At 43.1% G+C, this 13,507-nt stretch overlaps 2 protein-coding genes across 2 annotated transcripts in view; one reads left to right on the top strand and one right to left on the bottom strand.

The window, feature by feature from the left end:
- The first annotated feature begins 353 nt into the window (after window positions 1-353).
- Window positions 354-13,507, top strand: part of tdrd9 (tudor domain containing 9) — a 32,940-nt gene continuing 19,786 nt past the window's right edge. The window contains exons 1-12 of the mRNA XM_085768026.1: window positions 354-546; window positions 6,084-6,145; window positions 6,274-6,341; window positions 6,812-7,033; window positions 8,110-8,232; window positions 8,503-8,583; window positions 8,666-8,830; window positions 8,919-9,022; window positions 10,249-10,368; window positions 12,469-12,553; window positions 12,630-12,687; window positions 12,817-12,921. Of these exons, the coding sequence (XP_085624152.1) occupies window positions 425-546; window positions 6,084-6,145; window positions 6,274-6,341; window positions 6,812-7,033; window positions 8,110-8,232; window positions 8,503-8,583; window positions 8,666-8,830; window positions 8,919-9,022; window positions 10,249-10,368; window positions 12,469-12,553; window positions 12,630-12,687; window positions 12,817-12,921 (1,315 nt within the window). The 5' untranslated portion in view covers window positions 354-424. The remainder of the gene's footprint in view (window positions 547-6,083; window positions 6,146-6,273; window positions 6,342-6,811; window positions 7,034-8,109; window positions 8,233-8,502; window positions 8,584-8,665; window positions 8,831-8,918; window positions 9,023-10,248; window positions 10,369-12,468; window positions 12,554-12,629; window positions 12,688-12,816; window positions 12,922-13,507) is intronic.
- On the bottom strand, window positions 1,875-4,832 carry rd3l (RD3 like). Its single transcript, XM_085767093.1, has 3 exons — window positions 4,686-4,832; window positions 3,554-3,891; window positions 1,875-2,366 (listed from the first exon to the last, which is right to left on the bottom strand). Exons 2-3 carry the CDS (start codon window positions 3,862-3,864, stop codon window positions 1,991-1,993), a joined length of 687 nt encoding a protein of 228 aa, XP_085623219.1. The 5' UTR covers window positions 3,865-3,891; window positions 4,686-4,832; the 3' UTR covers window positions 1,875-1,990.

The following is a 13,507-nucleotide window of genomic DNA, read 5'->3' as shown; positions in this document are numbered from 1 at the left end:
TTAGCATCAAAACAAAGAAGGCTAAATAAAAAACGATAATACATACATAGTCTAAGAAAAAAAAAAGGAAAAGTTAGGGGGAGGGGCCCACTTTAGTATTCTTTAAGGGGGCCCAGAATTCCTAGCAACGGCCCTGAGTCTAAGGTTATTCCTTTAAATTGTCACAAACCTGTATCTCTTTAAGGATTAGATTTTCAGATTTGAGTTTTTATTTTCAACAAAATATGTGTGAAATATGAGCTCAATGTGCCTCTATATTGAATAGTTAAAAATTTTTTCCCTCTCCACCTTGTTCACAGTTATTCAGTCCGACGCCAGGGGGCTGCGTGAGTTTTTTTCCCCTTTGGTTGTTTGTTTCGCGGGTTTAGAAACGGACTCGACTCATCAATTATGTGATTAAATTTAGAGACGTGAAGCAAGCAAAATGAAGAAAGTTTTCACCGCAGAACAGATTTCGGACTGGTTCACTTCGGGGACCGCGTTTGCAAGTATCAAACTTACAGAAGAAGCTGCAGAGAGAAAGTCGGATGATGCGGAAGAGCGCAGGTGAGTTCACCTGAGAGGCCGTGAACATGAGGTCGGCTGCAGGTCGGCTAGCCTCATGCTAACTAGCTTCCCTGCATGCCAGCTTAACGGAAAGAAACGTGAAAATATTGCCACCTTAATTCCCCCCCCCCCCCCCATGAAACAATGAATATATATATATATAATATATATATATATATGAAGATATAAGAGCTGCTGGTAACGTTACTGCACACGTGTTTGACAAGCACGAGGTCCAACTTGCATGTAAAGTTGTGGCTGCAACAAGCTAATTAGTTAGTTGTGTCAATTGGGACCATGATTAGCAAGATGAGAAATAAGACAAAAACATGTCCTACACAAATTATGTTTATTGCAGCTTTTCTCCTCCCTTTCCTTTATCCATAGTTTTACTCAATTGTTTAGATGAAACAATGAGAAGACATTTTTAAAGGGATAGTATCACTTTTTTTTAAAGTGGGGTTGTATGATCTACAAATAGCCCCTGAGTACTTTAATTGCAGTAGCAGACTCTCTGCACTCCTCCCGTTAGCAACGCCAGCCCATAGCCCTGCCCAGAGATTTACAACATACATTGTTGTGAATTGACCCAAAGAAACGGCCTAAAAGAGATTTTACCTGAAAAAAATTATACAGTTCCATTGTTCACTATAATATAATTTTTTCCAGCCCTTCAAAGTGCAGGAAAAACGCAGTTTTTATTTGGACCTAACCAACTGCTGATCGGCGGGTGCTAACCCTGGGCCGGAGGGATACGTGAGTTGGTTAGGTCCAGATAAAAACTGTGTTTTTCCTGCACTTTGAAGGGCTGGAAAAAATTATATTATAGCGAACAATGGAACTGTGTATTTTTTTTCACATAAAACCTCTTTTAGGCTGCGAAAATAGGCCGTTTCTTTGGGTCCATTCACAACAATGTTGTAAATCTCTGGGCAGGGCTATGGGCTGGCGTTGCTAATGGGAGGAGTGTAGAGAGTCTTCTACTGCAATTAAAGTACTTAGGGGCTATTTGTAGATCATACAACCCCACTTTAAAAAAATGATACTATCCCTTTAAGTCTTTGGTTAACACTAAAGCCAGGTTTTTAAAAAAAAATTTTTTATAGGTAGGCAAGGCTTTCTTTTCCTTGTAAGACTCTAGCTAAAAACCTGTCACCCGTTTGTCCGGCCTGTAGGCCTACATGTTTTCAAATCCTCTGCACCATGCATCCCTCTCCATGTAACTCTGCAGTCTGTTTTCAGGACAAACCAGTCACAGATTCGGGATGAAACATGGCAGGCCAGCAAAAAACTAGTTTTTATAATAAAATGCACTATGAACAAAAATCCATGAAATATCTAAAGCTATATATATATATAGTCTTGGATCTCATCTCCATGCTGAGGATGTGGTGACTGGTCTTCCTTGTGTTGGGGGGTAAGTAAGGTTGAGTAGTTTAACCTTTCACAGAGTCGTGCTGTAAGCCCCTTTGGGCCTCAGAGGAACTGGATAGTAGTATGGAAGATCCCAGTCTCTTTTGGCTGCCAGTGAACCGGAGTAGCGCATGGCCCGGTCCACATACCCAGAGATGGTTGGGATCTCTTCCCTCGGGTGGTCTCCACAGTTGGGAACAGTCGGCGTGACAAAGCCCTGCTTCATCTTGTAGCGGCTGGTCCAGGCCTCCATCGGTTGGAGCTGCGCCGCCTGCACCGAGAGGTCGTCCTCATCATCATCATCATCATCATACTGCCTTTGACTCAGGAAGTCCCTCAGCACTTGCTTGAAGACAGACGCTAGCTCCCAGGGCCTGATGTTGTTGGTGGCCAGCACTTCACGAAACCTGTGAAACGATGCACCGATAATACAGTTAAAAACCTGAATTTTCAAGACTTGAGTGTGTAATGTTTATGTATTTTACCTAGGGGTGGGCGATATGGCAAAAATATCATATCACGATTTTTTAAAAATGAAGCCACGATTTCGATTTCATCACAATCTTAAATCGAAAAAAGGAAAAATAGACAATTTAGGCCAAAGAACCTTTCTGAACAGATTTTAATCTAAATAGTTGCAGTTTTGCCAACATGTGCAAACAACGTAAACATAGTAAAAGGTAAACAACAACACTCTGATAAAGTGCAGTCTTGCAACATAAAAGGTAGCTTTCATTAAACATGAAAGTAAAATATTAATGAAGACATTACTGTTTGTTTTATTCAACACAGTCATTTAAACAGGATTTTAAGTGTATCAAAACACTAAATAGCTGATTGAAAAGGCTCAAATAAAGTAACTGTTGTTATCTCTTTTAGCAAACTTTGCAAATGTCCTTTGTTTGCGCTTTGCAGCATAGAACTGCAGTTTATAGAATGAGCCCCAGACGATCCTACGATCTCTGCACTTTGGCAGATCGTCTACACGCTCTAATCCTTAACGATCTAATATCGCCATATCGCCCAGCCCTAATTTTACCCATAGTTAAACCCTGCAAGCCCTTCCAGTTACTGAGCGTCTTGTAGTTTGTAAGAATGACGGATCTAGGACAACAGCACAGATTTGTGGAAATGGTGCAAACATCATAACACCAATCTTACTAAATATGTTTTTCTTTGGTAATATTTGGTTATGTAAGCACTAGCAGAAACACACACCAGTGACCTAGTAGTTGGGTTTTATGGGGAAAAGTAAGTAGGTCACAGTGTTCAGACATGTAGCACAACTCTTCAACCTTCTTTTAATATCATAATTGTTAACGTGGGGCTGATGAAAGGAAAGCCCTGCAGTCTGGCTGCACTCGGCCTTACAGGGCATCCTTCACCTTCACATGTTCACACCCTACATGGCCCGCCGCCGTGACAGTAACACATAATGGCTTTCTTGGCAGTTCGCCCTGCCTCTTTCCCTTTGGGTCTTCTCTGCTTTTGCCTGCTGTCAGGCCTCGTGTTGACGCAATAGCAGCTAGCCACTGTTGACAGCATACTAATGTGAGGATGGAGCGTGGCGTGGCATGGCCGCTACCAAAAACACCTGGAAAGGACGGTGGCCGCGTGGATCGGTGGGATCTGTGCACACAGGAACTCCAGCTGCCGTAGCTCCGACGTGGGGATGAGGGTCTGCAGTCTCGGGTACTTCTGAAACCAGTGGAGAGCCGCCTGGGTGCCGTGGGCCAGCCTGTGCTCTCGCTCCAGTTCCCTCGCCAGCTGCTCGCGCTCCTCCACGTGCCACAGGAGCTCCCTGATCAACGTGCGGTTGGGCACGACCCCCGAGCTCTTGAGAGGTGGCGCTTCAGCTTGCGCCCTCGTCTCATGTGGCCACTTCATCCAGCTGAACAGGGGCATGGCGCTCACAGCAGACAATCCAGACAACTGGAAAAGGAAAAAACAATATCTCTGTTGTTCTTCTAGACTGTGAAGCAATTTAAAGCAATTCAGTATGCTTGAGTACTTCTTCCTTCAAGGCAAGTTCTCTCTGAATCACACCTTCAATTGACAAGCGAGCATTACACCATGAGACAGACTGCACAAGGGCATGTGAATCCAATGAGGAAATGAAAGCTACTGTTAGAAACAGGAAAACCAAACACGAGGAGAAAGTCTGTAAAAAGCAAGAAGTTCCTGAAGAAGAAATTGCATTTGTGCCAAGCAAGGGTCAATATTTCACCCTTTAAAACCACAATGAGAAATGTGCAAGAAAATCTCAACTTCAGTTCTAACTGAGTTATATGAAATATTATATAATATTATCTTTAACTGCTTGGCTGTATTAAAATTAATGTTTTCAAGTTTGACAGTGAAGGATGTTTGCACTGTATCTAAACTGACCTCTGGTCTGGTGCTATGATTGCCTTCAGTTCAAGTCAAACTTTGCAAAGCACAATGACCCAGGTGTGTGTGTGTGTGTGTGTGTGTGTGTGTGTGTTTGGCCCTTTTGTTCAATATGATGGATTCAACACAGCTTCCACCTGGGATTCAGATGGATTACACAGCCTGCAGGGTCAGAGGTCGGCCGCACTGAGCACTTCACACATCGTAAGGTTGCAAAAACCCGTGCTCCTCTGCTGCTCTGGTGTCTGCTCTGATTCCTGAGTGCCTGGACAGCTGTGATGAATTATCACTCTTAACATCCTGCTGAAGATTAAAAGCAAAAGATTTGTACTTACAGGTGAAAACTGCGCTGCTGCTGCTGCTGCTGGTGCTTTTGTGAGATATTCAGAAACCGAGCAAAGACGAGCTCTTCATAGAGAACAGTCTCCAGCCTTTTGGCAGTCCACGCAAACTTCATTCCTTCACTCGCTGTTGACGAGGTCCCTCAAAAGCCATCAAAGGAGCACATCGTGTGCGTCCGCAGCAATCCTCCAGTGTCTTAACTGTTGGCAGCGTTGGTCCTCTCTGTGTTGTAGTTATTGTCTTGTCCTTATCATCCCTCCCGCTGCTCCTGTCACGCAGACTTTTTCCAGGAGAGTTAGTCACACACTGTTAACTGACTAAGAGCTGTCACCTCTCCTCTCCCTCTGCACCCCTACTCTCCTCTGTGCAGTGTGCAGCTTTGTTCTAAGGTCAGATGCTTTGTAGCTCGCACGAAACGTGTGCATCGGAGAGAAAGAGAGAGGGCGAGGGTGCATGTGTGCGCACAAGCCGTGGGTGTGTTGTGTTTGAGCTCCACTGTCAGAGTTTGTGCCTGCTGTTGCGATAAAATCCTCCCCTCACAAAGAGAAAGGGAGAGGCAGAGACAACTGGGAATGCTCTCCCGGCTACAGCGCTGCAGGCCTGGCTGAGCTGACCAGAGGAGGCACAGACTCGGAGCAAAGTTAGACATGACATTAAGTAATGATGTGGGCAGAGCTGCTGGTATTTTCACCCACTTTGAACTTGCAATTGCATTTTACTTTTAATTATAAACTCGGGTTTTGTTGCTCAAAAAAACTGCCTTCATTTCTGAGAACTGCCCCGGTCCTGGTCTGTCTGGTCTGGTGTGTCAAATCACATGAAGTGCTGCAGGACCCAGTCTCAGCCACAGTGGATTCAGCTAAGGTGATGATGAAGGCTGACCCAGCTATAGCATATTCACATTTCTACAAGCTATTGCGTATATAAATAAAATAAAACGCAGCGCTGAGAGACACTGACCTTGAATCTATTCAGGATCTGGAGGGGAAGTTATTAAAGCTGCCGTTAGTTCAGCCTCTTACTTAAGCATGGCCTTAACAGTACATTCAACATAATATGTATTCAGTAGCTGTATGTTTCTTAGGTTTTCTGAGATCGTGGGTTGCTTACGTGAATGACTGAAGAGAGTTGTCTGTCACATATGAATAGAGAGAAGGAAAGGTTTTGTCCCCTATAAAGAGAGATTTCTGTCTAGTCTCTGTGATATTGAAGTAAGTGACTTTATAATCTAAGCGTAAACTGGGGCAGAAAACCTGGACTTTTCAATTCCAATACATTGTGACGTATTTAATCAAGCCATTATAATTAATAGATTATTCATATAATATCGCATTTTAGTCCCTTACAGGATTTTAAGAGCCTCCAACATTATAAATCTGATTTCTTTTCAGATCACCAAATGTTCCTGCAGAGGGCAGCCCGAAGAGCGAGAACACTGAACCTGCCCCGAAGAGTGAGTTTTGAACTTTTACCGTCTCCATTTTTACCTTCATAGTAAAAATGTACAGAAAACTGCAACAGATTGTCAAACAGTATTTCTTATACGTTTTAATCTCGACCTCTGTGTTTCTGAATCTCCAGGTGCTGCTCCTCCACCACTCTTGAGCTACGAGTATCCCAGTTTGCCCATAACTAAGAACAGACAGGAGGTAAAATGTAGCGTCCACACAGCCTGACGGTCTCTAAGTGCACACTCGTTCTCCCCTAGTTGTTTTACTTATGGTCATATTAAGAATTGGACTGAAAATGTCACTATGACCTTAGGACACTGGTACGTCAAAGCTTTTACTGTTTGCCCAAGATGAACCCGGTGTTATGTGATGGTTCAGGACAACACCTAACATGAAACTCGCCAGGCAAAAACATTTCTATTGTTTATGTGTGTGTATATTTCAGGAGCTCATGCTGTCATAGAAGATGCACTTTTTTAATGTAGACTGTAAAGTCTGGACTTCTGATTACAAATCAGTTTATAACATCCATCTATACAACAATTTCATAACTTATTATTACATTTCTTTTTTATAGCGTAGATATGTTACAAATGGCCAAATGGTTTTCTTTTTTTTGTTTTTGTCTCTCTCTGTGTGTGTGTGTGTGTGTGTGTCCCTGCTTCCAGCTGGTTTCACTCATAGAAAACAACTCTGTGCTGATAATTCGAGGAGCCACGGGCAGTGGCAAGACCACCCAGCTGCCACAGTATATTCTGGACCACTACAATGAGAAAAACGCCCCCTGCAACATCGTGGTCACCCAGCCACGCAAAATTGGGGCCATCAGTATCGCTCGATGGGTCGCCATGCAGCGAAAGTGTACTCTGGGTAGTCTGGTAGGATACCAGGTAGGTGCATCTGAATCTGATTCACCCAAACTGTGCAACACATTATACAGATATGAAGTGTCGTGTTTGTATCTGTTTAATAATAAATAAGTGAGATAAAGGATGGAAAGAGCACCTGTGCCACTCTCATGTAATAACAGTAGCTCTGCACTCTCTGGCCTTCAGTGGTTTACTGTAGACTGCACATAAGCATTGCATCTCTCACAAAAAAGTGTTTTTGTATGCATGTGTTGACAAAATCTTTGTTGCCAGGGTGTCTTACTGTATTGTGCAGAGCTCTGAAACACTGCTAATAATAACTGTTGTCTCCTCCGCTTGATGCAGCCCTCTGGAGTTAAGGATGATGTAATTTAAAGTGGGAGCAATAATAAACAGTTGATATTAGTGAGAGATGTAATGCCCAGGTAATGCAGTACAACCTGAATGTCATGTGCTGTTGCTAAGGTGATTTTAAAGATGTTTTTTTTTATTGTTCGCTGCAAGGGTTGAGCTCTCTGCTTGTTCCTCTTTGGGTCTTTTTGTCTTGGTTTATGAAAGTCGTTCACTCGGTGAATGGAAAGTTCTTTTGTGCTCAGAGTTGAGTCAGCGAAGCAAAAGTATTTCCCTAAGGTCAGACACAGGGTAGCAATGGATTTTTATCTCAGGTCACTGATATTTTCTCCAAAACCAACCAGAAATGGTTACGTTGCAGACATTAGTTTTGAGGCCTAAAGCCATTGTCGGGAAAGTTTACTCCGGTCTTTTCTGTTCATCTTTCTGATGCAGTGGAATATAAACTGATAGGAGACAGTAAGTCTGTGTTTTATGAAGAAATTCCTTGATTTGCCAGCGGGAAAATTGTAAAACGTGTTTTCTGGAGCTCAGTGAATCTGTGCAGTGCTTTTGTGTGACAGACTTACAAAAAAACATAGATGGTGCCGTCCTGCAGACAGACATCTCCAGGGAGACAGGGTGGTTATAACGATGAGCTCATTGGACTCTCAGATCTTTGTAGAGACATAGTAGTGATTTACAGTGTCAATGTTCAAGCATATGTGGGGAAATTTATATGAAACTCTTGAGTATTTGTTTTCCAGGTCGGACTGGAGAAGATGGCAACTGAGCACACCCGACTAATCTACATGACCACAGGCGTGCTGCTGCAGAAACTGGTTTCTGCCAAATGCCTGGCAGAGTACTCCCACATCTTTGTAGATGAGGTGAGGAGCATTTTAAAAGTACATGTTCGTTACTGTCAACTGGCACAGATCACATATTATTTGTCTTACTAAGCTTAGATAAATAATGGTAATTTTACTAAGAAATGTGGGCTTGTTAAATTCTAGTTTATCCCATTTAACGTTGCCATGATTATTTCATTTTATTTCATCACACCTCCTTTTGTTTTGGATTCATTTATATTTTACATTACCCCAGGGGGCCGAGGGTCTGATCCTGTTTTCAAATCACTGATTGTTGTTTTACCCAAGGTTCATGAACGCACCGAGGAGATGGACTTTCTGTTACTGGTTCTGAGAAAACTACTTCATTCCAGCTCCCGTTACGTCAAGGTAATCACAATAAACACCCCTCCTCCGTCAGTTTCAGTCAGTTGAACTCATTCATACTGTATAACCTGTATTTTTTCCTCAGATCATCCTCATGTCGGCCACCATAAACTGCAGACAGTTTGCGGAGTACTTTGCCACCCCAATATGGGGCAAGATGACTCCAGCCTACATATTTGAAGTGGAGGGGAAACCCTACGCCATTGAGGAGTTTTACCTGGACGACCTCCAGCACTTGTTTCCATACAGGGTAAAGACAGAGTAGTTACTTACTGATGATGGCTGTTCTCTCTGTTGTGAGGCCAAACAGTCGACATGTTTCGATGCTTCTCCCCCAGGTGGAGTCCCTTCATCGAGAAGACCCTCACATCTCTGTGGAGATGTACAGTCTGGCCATCAGCCTCATCCAGAGCTTTGACGAGATGGAGGGCAAAGATACCAGGTGAAGCCTCGGTGGTTCGTCGCTGAGCCAGACACGATGTTGTCCCCTTCGTTCAGTTACAGGAAAAGTTTTAGGCACTTCAGATGTTTGGATTATCCGAGAGGCCTGTGATCGGTCCCAAATTTATGCTGCAACATGACAATGACCCAATAATTACAGCCAGTGTCAAAAATAACTATTTTAATTCACAAGAAGAATACCGAGTCCTGATCTCAACATTAACCTGCCAGTCAAGTCCCTTAAAAAAACAAGTGTATGGAGAACTGGTGCTGTTTTAAAGACAAAGCGTGGTCACACCAAAGTATGATTTGATACAGGTTTCTTCTGTTGCTTTGACTTTTATTTATATGAAGTTAAAGCAGAACTTTGCAAGTCGGCCGGAAATAGCTCGCTCCTTCGTTGGTTTCTCTTTTTTTTCCTCTCCGGAGCTCCCCCACAGTTCTGGTAGGCACATGTCACTGTCGTAAAAAAAAAAAAAACTCGCCGCCACCACCTCCGCCCCCTACACGTGCTTGTGTCTACTGCTGTTTGCTAAGCCCTGCTAACACCGAGCTAATGCTAACACGGAGCTAACGGAGCTAATGCTAACACGGAGCTAACGCTAGCACAGAGCTAACGCTAATAGGGCCACACACAGACACAAAGACACAGACATACACACACATGAATAAAGGTTCCAAAACGCGAAGGTGTGTGTGTGTGTGTCATGATGTATTACATTATCTTATAAAAGACCCATGGTGTGTGTGTCTGTGTTAGCATTAGCTCCCCGTTAGCCACAAGCTGAACTTCCTCAGTACAAACATTTCATGTTTCCATGGTTTCCTCCGACTTTCCGAACTCAAACCAATCACGATTCGTGACATGCATGACGTCATATGCGTTCTTATCTCGTACTGCCGTAAGGCAGTTTCTCGCGATACTTCTATCCATTGACGAGATTTGTAACACCGAGACGGACGACTGATCTTGCAAGTGCGGTTTTCAGCCAGTGGGGGGGGTGAGCGCATTGGCCTAGACCCCATTCACTTCATAACAGGTCACTCAACCATCACAGTGACTCTGAGCCACAATAATTACAGCCCAAATCCTGCATAGTTCTGCTTTAATCGATAAATAAAGACTATTCATGGCATTATCTTTGAAAGTATATGCACTTTACTTACAGTGCTTGAAAACTTTGCACAGTACTGTACGTCTTGGATCGTGTGATTGTGTTTTAACAGGAAAGCTGAGAACGAAGGTGGCCTGACTCTGTCGGACAGAGGCAGCGTGCTGGTTTTCCTTCCTGGTATCCATGAGATAGGCTACATGCAGGAGGCCTTGGCCAAGCTGGTCCACAAAAGGTTTGCTTCTGAGTCTACCTCTACGTTTAATCACCTGGCGCCAAGTTCTGGCTTTCTTTTGCAGGACAAGTCAGTTTTGTTCTTCAGTGATGACGATTAGAACTAATATCCCATAATATCACAGTGCTATTACATTAACTCTTTGACTGCCAGCCATTCTCACAGCAGCTTCCTCCAGCTTGCCAGGCATTTTCCAGCTTTTTGACTGATTTCCGTAGACCCACCATATATTATGTACTGTTACTACATACACATTCAACCCATCAAAGGAAAGATGAGGGTCTCTAGTTTCCAGCAAAAAAAACTGTTTGTTTCTATCTTGTTCCAGTCTTGTGAAATTGGCGGTTGAATATAGGTTAGTTTAGCCCAAAATGCCATTTTGTCACCAAAATCTTGAGAAAAAGAGGTTTTTGTGTCGGCTGTCATTTTCAGGTGAACCAGTACAATTGGCTCCTTTATATTTTGCTTTAGTGATGCCTCAGCATCTGTACAGTTGTTCTCTTGTAAACAACAACTAAATCAACACTGACAAATGACTTTTGATGACAAAAGACAAAATATTTAGCTACTGACACACACACTACTGCAGCCTTTTTTCCTTCTTTTCTTTGAGTTACAACTTTTTATTTTCTTTTTTTTAGTGTGTGTGCGTACGTGACGTGTGCGTGTGCATACGTGTGCGTGTGTGTGTGTGTGCGTTTGTGTGTGTGTGTGTGTGTGTGTGCGCGCGCGGATCAGTTCGACAGGTTTTTGTAGCCGAAACACGGCGATTTAGATCAGATCCAGCTTCCTCTGGTCAGCAGGCAGCGGTCTCACTCACGCTCTTTGTCTCACACACACACACACACACACACGCTCTGGCTGACGCCCCCTGAACCCACAGCCACAGACATGTGCGCTCACAACAGACAGACACCATAGCTCTCCTCGTCACGTTCGCCGGCGCCGTCCGTTCCTCATCCACACTAGATCGGGGATTTTCAAGCTGCTATCAGAGTGATTTCTCGCAAAATCTGGCGACTTTCCAAACGCTCTTGACGACTAACGACGAGCGATCGACGGGGTTGTTGTTACTAACGTTTGTGCTTTGTATCACGGAGCTGCACGGAGCTTCGACGAGCTGCCGAGCCGCCATGAGCCCCGCCGCCGCCCCCTAAGCTCTCACCGGCGGCCAGAGTGTCACGGAGCGGCGCTGCTGCAGTCAGACACCCGCTCCGCTCCGTAAGGGGGGAGAAACACGCTATAGTTTTTATATCTCTCAATCCAAATGTGTTTTTCTGCACTTAATTTTGATGATACAAGTCTGATCTTCACAGAGGAGTAGGGCAAGACATTCAACATGGCGTTGCCATTAAAAAAACGCTAAGACGAGTTATCTCGTCTTTGGCAGACTACGCTTGGATTCGCTAAGACGAGATAACTCGTCTTTGGCAGTCAAAGAGTTAAAGGGATAGTAGCATTTTTTTTAAAGTGGGGTTGTATGATCTACAAATAGCCCCTAAGTACTTTAATTGCAGTAGCAGACCATAGCCCTGCCCAGAGATTTACACCGTACATTGTTGTGAATGGACCCAAAGAAACGGCCTAAAAGAGGTTTTACCTGGAAAAAAAAAACACAGTTCCATTGTTCGCTATTATATAATTTTTTCCAGCCCTTCAAAGTGCAGGAAAAACGCAGTTTTTATTTGGAGCTAACCAACTGCTGATCGGCGGGCGCTAACCCTGGGCCGGAGGGATACGTGAGTTGGTTAAGTCCAAATAAAAACGGCAAAATTATATTATAGCGAACAATGGAACTGTGTACTTTTTTTCAGGTAAAACCTCTTTTAGGCCGCGAAAATAGGCCGTTTCTTTGGGTCCATTCACAACAATGTATGTTGTAAATCTCTGGGCAGGGCTATTATGGGCTGGCGTTGCTAACGGGAGGAGTGCAGAGAGTCTAGTACTGCAATTAAAGTACTTAGGGGCTATTTGTAGATCATACAACCCCACTTTAAAAAAAATGCTACTATCCCTTTAATATATGAACCTACTCAACCTTTTCACCTGTGACGAGTGTTTATACTCATCATTCACAACAAATGGACTTGTGTTGTTCAGATTGCAGGTCTACCCTCTCCACTCCACGGTGACTCTGGAGGAGCAGAGCGGCGCCTTTCTGTGCCCGGTCCCTGGATACAGGAAGGTAAAAACAGTTCATCTAATTCTGTCCCACATGTGTTTGAGTATCTGCTGCACTAATAATATTTTCACATTTACAGGTCATCCTCTCTACCAACATTGCAGAGAGTTCAGTGACTGTTCCAGATGTCAAATATGGTGGATTTCAGTTTTTTTTAACTTCAGTTTTATTTATTTTTTTATTTTTTTACCTTGATGCAAATCATTTATCATTTATATGTGATTTTCAATTTTGATTTGTAACTGTGCATTTTGTTGCCATCACAGTGATCGACTTCTGCCTGGCCCGTCACATGGTCTGTGACCCAGATACAAACTATCAGTCTCTGCATCTCACCTGGGCGTCCAAAACCAACTGCAACCAGCGCAGGGGTACGGCAGCTACAGCACAGAGCTTTTTTTCTTTCTTTTTTTTTCTTTTTTTTCACTTTAATTTCTATTGAGAATTTTTCCTTTACAAAGGTGCAACAACTCAATCAAAATAATACTAAAACAAGTTAAAAAAAAAACACATAAATATCCCATGGGAGTCACTTTCAAAGCAATCTGTCCATATTCAATTTTCTTTTCCTCAATCAAGTTTTTTGTTTTGTCGTTGTTCAGTCATAAATATTGTCCATCTCATCCATTTCTCTTTGAACTGAGCTTCCTCTACCAGGTGAGTCCATTGTTCTTGTGTAGGGATGTCTTCCCTTCCCCATTTCTTTGCGATAGCTTTCTTAGCTGCTGTTAGTAATATTTTTTACCAGGTATCTGTCCTTCGTTCTTATATTTTCTTCACATAGGTTACACAAATAAAATACTGTACAAGACATTGGAATCTTATATCCAAGTATTTTCAACAATGCATCGTGTAACATTTTCCAGACCCATCTGATTTTATCACATTTCCAGAAAATGTGCGAGTGATCCACATTCATTATTCCACAGTCTCTCCAACAAGGCATATTTTTGTTCA

Source organism: Trachurus japonicus, chromosome 22 (assembly GCF_045865225.1).
Source record: "Trachurus japonicus isolate A0001 chromosome 22, Traja_1.0".
Taxonomy (NCBI): Eukaryota; Metazoa; Chordata; class Actinopteri; order Carangiformes; family Carangidae; genus Trachurus; species Trachurus japonicus.
The sequence above is the reverse complement of the archived record's forward strand: the minus strand, read 5'-3'. Positions and strand labels throughout refer to the sequence as shown.